Source organism: Penaeus monodon, chromosome 21 (genome assembly GCF_015228065.2).
Source record: "Penaeus monodon isolate SGIC_2016 chromosome 21, NSTDA_Pmon_1, whole genome shotgun sequence".
Classification (NCBI taxonomy): Eukaryota; Metazoa; Arthropoda; class Malacostraca; order Decapoda; family Penaeidae; genus Penaeus; species Penaeus monodon.
The window spans coordinates 23,530,457-23,535,590 of record NC_051406.1 but is presented as its reverse complement, the minus strand read 5'-3'; the positions used below and the strand labels follow the sequence as shown (position 1 = coordinate 23,535,590).

Here is a 5,134-nt window from a genome sequence, read left to right as displayed (position 1 = left end):
GCACACTTGAGTCTTCATTCCTTTCTGTGATCAGTTTTTCTATCTTGATTATTACACAATGTTGTTTTGTTCAAAACATTAGTGCATAGAAAGTTTAATAAAACACTACATTATTTTGATTGTTTGAGAACACAATGCTAATCTTCCTATTTTCCCACTAAATTTTACAAAGAATATAACTGAATTGCAGTTTTGTACCTGCATACTTAGCCACAACTAAATACATTTCAGTATATACAAGTGTACAGAAATGCTAGATTTCTTAACCACATGGCTAATAAACACTAGACAGATCTATAGTAATACCATCATTCATAAATAGAACAGTACTAATACTTTCATAACAAAGAAACATTCTATTTACTAAAGGATTGTATCATACAAAGAGGAAATATTTATAAAATACAAGCCTGTAAATCCCTTCTCTAAGAACTAAGACATAAACTAATGAAAATAGGTAAATTCTGCTTAGAATGGGTATCTCAGCCACCTATGAAGTGAACTTGGCCAGGGCCATTTCTGTTCAGATGCAAAGGCTGACTATCATAATAAAGGTTTCAGAGGGAGGAGGGTACTCTAGCATTCATAGAAGCCCAAAAATGATTATCATAAGTCGAGAAAGGAAGGAGACCTGCCCGTTCGATAAAAGATACATAGAAGGCCGAGGCGCCAAGTCCTTCTGAAGGGGAAACCATTTTGGCACCTGCGGACATCATGGTGTGTTCTTCCAAAGTATCAGACCAACAGAGAATCATACTGAAATCAGGTGAGCAACAATATTATAAATTGCTGTTCCTAAAACAGGGCTGGAGGGTAGTTTGTTTAATCATCCTACAGTAGTACAAGAATCATTCATTTGATGAATGTACTTCTTTTAAATGTACTGTGATCTGTCCACATTGCACAGGATGTACTACCTTCTCCACTGTATCTCAGGTTTATCAACAGGATATCCTGATACACACTATGTGATTTAAACAAAAAACCCAGTTATAAAATAAATAAGGACATTTTAATAATACCTCTACATGTAATCCCCTAAACTGTGCTTCTCCTCACAAGCTGTGCAGTGTGACCAGGTATATTACAATAGTTTTAGTCTGATAAGAACTACTGAGTGCAAATAATGGTACAGCTCCAACTCTTACAATCAAAACTAATACATCTTGAATAAAACAAATGAAAAAAGCCATTAAAAGATAGAATCTTAGATTTAATCATATTCAAGTTAAAATATAATTTGTTAAGTTTTTACAATGGCAATAACCCAATACAGATGAACCTGAGGATTTAGGGAGAATGATACTTAAAACATGCTCAACTATTTTCTTCTTACACAACAGTAGAATTCTATTAGATCCATAAAATTCAATTTGTTATATAGAATACCATATATGCATTACTGTCAATTGTAAAATAATCTCAATATATTTAATCTGCACTGATTAGTAACAGGATTATATTCTAAATGCCTCATAAAACACAGGTAATCTTTGGTATAACAACTTGATAAAACACAGCTAGCTGATCACCTCAACCTCAGCTGAAAGAATTTTTCCTATATCCATTATGATATACTAAACAGGTCTTTATATAAACGCACACATTTAGTCTTTTATTACATAATATTTAAAATAACTACACTTGCCTTGAGATCATTACGCTTATAACTGGTCATTATACCACTTAAACCAAAATATTCTTACTACAGACCTAGTAATAACAAAAATAGATTTAAGAGCAATTCATGAATCACTAAAATTTCAGACAAGACCTAAATGTTGTGACTTCCAATCAACTAAACTGAATCCTAAAATTCATTTAATTTCTAAATATCACAAACCAACTAAACATGGTAAACTTTTCAAGGTTTGAAAATATCTGTTCTATTTTTGTGTAACAGTATTATCTTCACTATTTTGTAATTGTCAATCCTTACAAACAATATAATAATTTCCCCAAATAAACAGTATATCATGGGAAACAACACATAAGAAAAGCAACAAGATAACCAATTTCAGAATGACCTCACCACGAAGAGGTAGGTCATGAACAAGGACTCCCTACCAGTCCCTCAGCTCAAAGGGAAGCCTCATTCATTCCCTTCAATTTATAGTAAAGCTGTTGCCTTCCCCATCATATCTATTTCTGAAATTAGGCTTGTCAAAGGGGTTTCAACTCTTGTGGCTATCTTGAAATGTGATTTCTGACAAAGAATGGGAGCCAGACAAAGAGAAGGTATAATGAACAATTTTCTTTTATATTCCCTGAATGTCTTTAACTCTACACTGACAGTACCAGAAATTTGTATGTCACTCATTCCAGAGCCTTCTGGCAACCGTCTAGTCTTTCCACCAGGTGGTTTGCCGTGTACACTGGCCTGCTTGACTCGCCAGAGCAAGTCATGATGCCTATAGTCATACCTGTCATGGCGAGTAGATTTTTCATGACACCTATAGGAGGTTAAGTAATTGAAAGGATATTAAAAATGTTATCAGTTGGTAATTTTTCCATAAAACTTACTTCAGAATGTGAATAAACACTTAGGCCTATTTAGTTTGATTGATTAGCAATAAAAGTGTGCTTGATGCCAAAACATCAACCATATTTATTGGAGAAATGGTCCTACTCATAATGGGGATATGAAATATAAGATGCAATATTGTCAAATACTAGTATTGAAATGACCTCATACCATGTCTGAAATCTGAGAATGGGAATCAGTGTAGAATACTAAACAGCACTAATGAAAAAAAAAAAAAAATTTGCTTGGCAAAAAACAAAAACATTAATATGGAATGAGGAGGCCAATTCTTATGTTTCATTGCTTTTTACCATACTTTCTGAAAACTCCACTGCACAATGACTAGCCTCATAATTCTTTTTAGAGATAATAATACAGAAGGCTGTGAGTTGCTAAAAGAACAGCACTACATATTTTAGTGAAACCACAGCTCAAGTAGATATGGATGTTGGAAGAATAAAAAATTGGTTTGGACTGTTGTCAAAATAACTCTGTCTAGAAAAGTACAAGTCTACAAATTTCATGTCTTTCAATTTTTGACTCATTTGACTATTACTAGCTCTTCCTCTTAGTTACCACTGACTTTTGTTTTCATTCTGGTGAAGAACAAATACAGATACACCCTGATGGTATTCTTGAGAGTAAATAAATTACCTGCACTTTGAATTAAATTTTTGTGTATCACCCAGCTTGTATCAAAATACTAGCTAATCTTTGTTAAAGAATATCAAGGCATAAATCATGCTTATAAATCATGCAACATGAAGTCACACTTTCACCAAAATCTTTACCTTTTGATTTTTATATTCAAATATTTTTTACACACTATGAATATAATGACATAATAAAGAACATGGTAATATTTTCTGTGTGATAATCCTATTTCCTTTACTACAATTCATGATTCTTCATATAGTGGATAAGAATAAGAACAGCAACTCATGCTAACAGGATAAGCCAAACTTCAGTTTGAAAATTGACATACATTTTTCATATGTGGTGCTTAAAACCATTTCAACATCACATGTAATAAAATGCACTAGCACATCATACCTGAAATACTAACTTTCTGGAAAACATGACTTTTTCTAATACACTCCCTTTAGAAGCTCAATTAGTATTATATGCAGCACTCTTGCATAAGTCCTTCCTACTTAAAACCGACCAGGAACACTGATAATACACTTCTTGTTTGTTTTTCACCATCCATAACGTCTAACCTGTATACTCGAAGTAACTAAATTCCATATTTAGACCATCTCACACGTTGAGGCACTGATATGTGTACATTCAAGATATCTCTAATGTCTGGGAAGTTATGTGGTTTGGGCGTGATTGAAAGTTAAAGAAGAAAGTTCTCTAAATCTTTCCCGATTATCAATGTTAATTTTAGAACATTCGAACTCGCTATCCGAGAAAATCGAATGTTGTTCTATTGCAATTCCTCGCCTGTAACTTATGTTCTAATTTCATCTATGTTCTCCCAGTTCTCCAATAACCGCTGTCCCCTTGACATGCGGCGAATGAAAACTATAAAAGAGGGAGACCTTTGAGGAAGGTCCGTGATTGCAAGGTGAGCGAGTACTCCACTTCTCCCGTGTCGTATTTAAGAGCCAACAGCTTCACGTCCATCAATTTTCCATGGACTAAGTGATCTCAAAGGAAACCACAATCCCCTCTCAATCACCTCCAAAGACAGACGAGTCCTACGCTAGGCATTATTTACATAAATAAAGAACTTGGTTGCAGGAAGACCTACCCTCTCAGCTGATGGTTTGAGAATGACAACAAAGACAGCAGCGCCGCCCGTGGCCAAAGGTGGAACTACAGCGATCAATGATTTCTAAAGCATTTTTAAATTTTGGTTTGTGTTTGTTATATTTGTGATTTTTTAATTAGAATGGTTTGGATCTCCTTTCTGTCTGAAACAGTTTGCGCTATCTATGTAATTGTTTTTCTTCTTTTGGCATTTTTTTATTTAATGTCGTTGCCCTTTGTTAATTTCAACGATTTTCTTTATTTTTCAAATCGGGATTCCGAGCATTTGTCAAAGATTATTTGTCTTATCAAAGAAAAATGCAACTTGATATATCCGTTGCATCAGTCTGCCTTTAGGTGAAATCATAATGGGAAATTTTTAGCAGCTACTATCTCAGTATCAATTTGATATGAAACGTTTTTGTACCATATATTAAATCGGCTGTTTCTTAAAACAATCATCCATATATCGTTGTTTGTGTGACATTTTACTCGTGTTATTAGCGCATTTCATAACACCATATTCTATTTATAGTTACTTACCAACACTTATAAGATGGTTAAGCGCTTTGTATTTTCAGGTTAGATATCTGTTTTCCCATTGTCGCTCGTTAATTAAAATCTACGTGCATTAAGAATGTGTAAAGAATGTCATGTAATGCACTTGTTACTTTGGATTACTGCTGTTTTCCTATTCTCTTTCGTTTTCTTCACCGGCGTTTATCTTCCTGCTCCATTTTCTATTCTCCCGTTTTCTTTTTGTTCACCAAAGGCTTACCGGAGACTTTTATAAAAACAACTCTTTTTTGTCAAGGAAGGGAGAGTTACTGGTCGCGGGTAAGTGAAGCAGAG

The 5,134-nt window shown here is 34.0% G+C and overlaps 1 protein-coding gene across 1 annotated transcript in view; it reads right to left on the bottom strand.

Annotated features, from left to right (window-relative positions):
* Positions 1 to 5,134, bottom strand: part of LOC119586616 (transport and Golgi organization protein 11-like) — a 33,189-nt gene that overhangs the window by 13,268 nt on the left and 14,787 nt on the right. Inside the window, exon 5 of the mRNA XM_037935363.1 lies at positions 4,284 to 4,367. Coding sequence (XP_037791291.1) covers positions 4,284 to 4,367 — 84 coding nt within the window. The remainder of the gene's footprint in view (positions 1 to 4,283; positions 4,368 to 5,134) is intronic.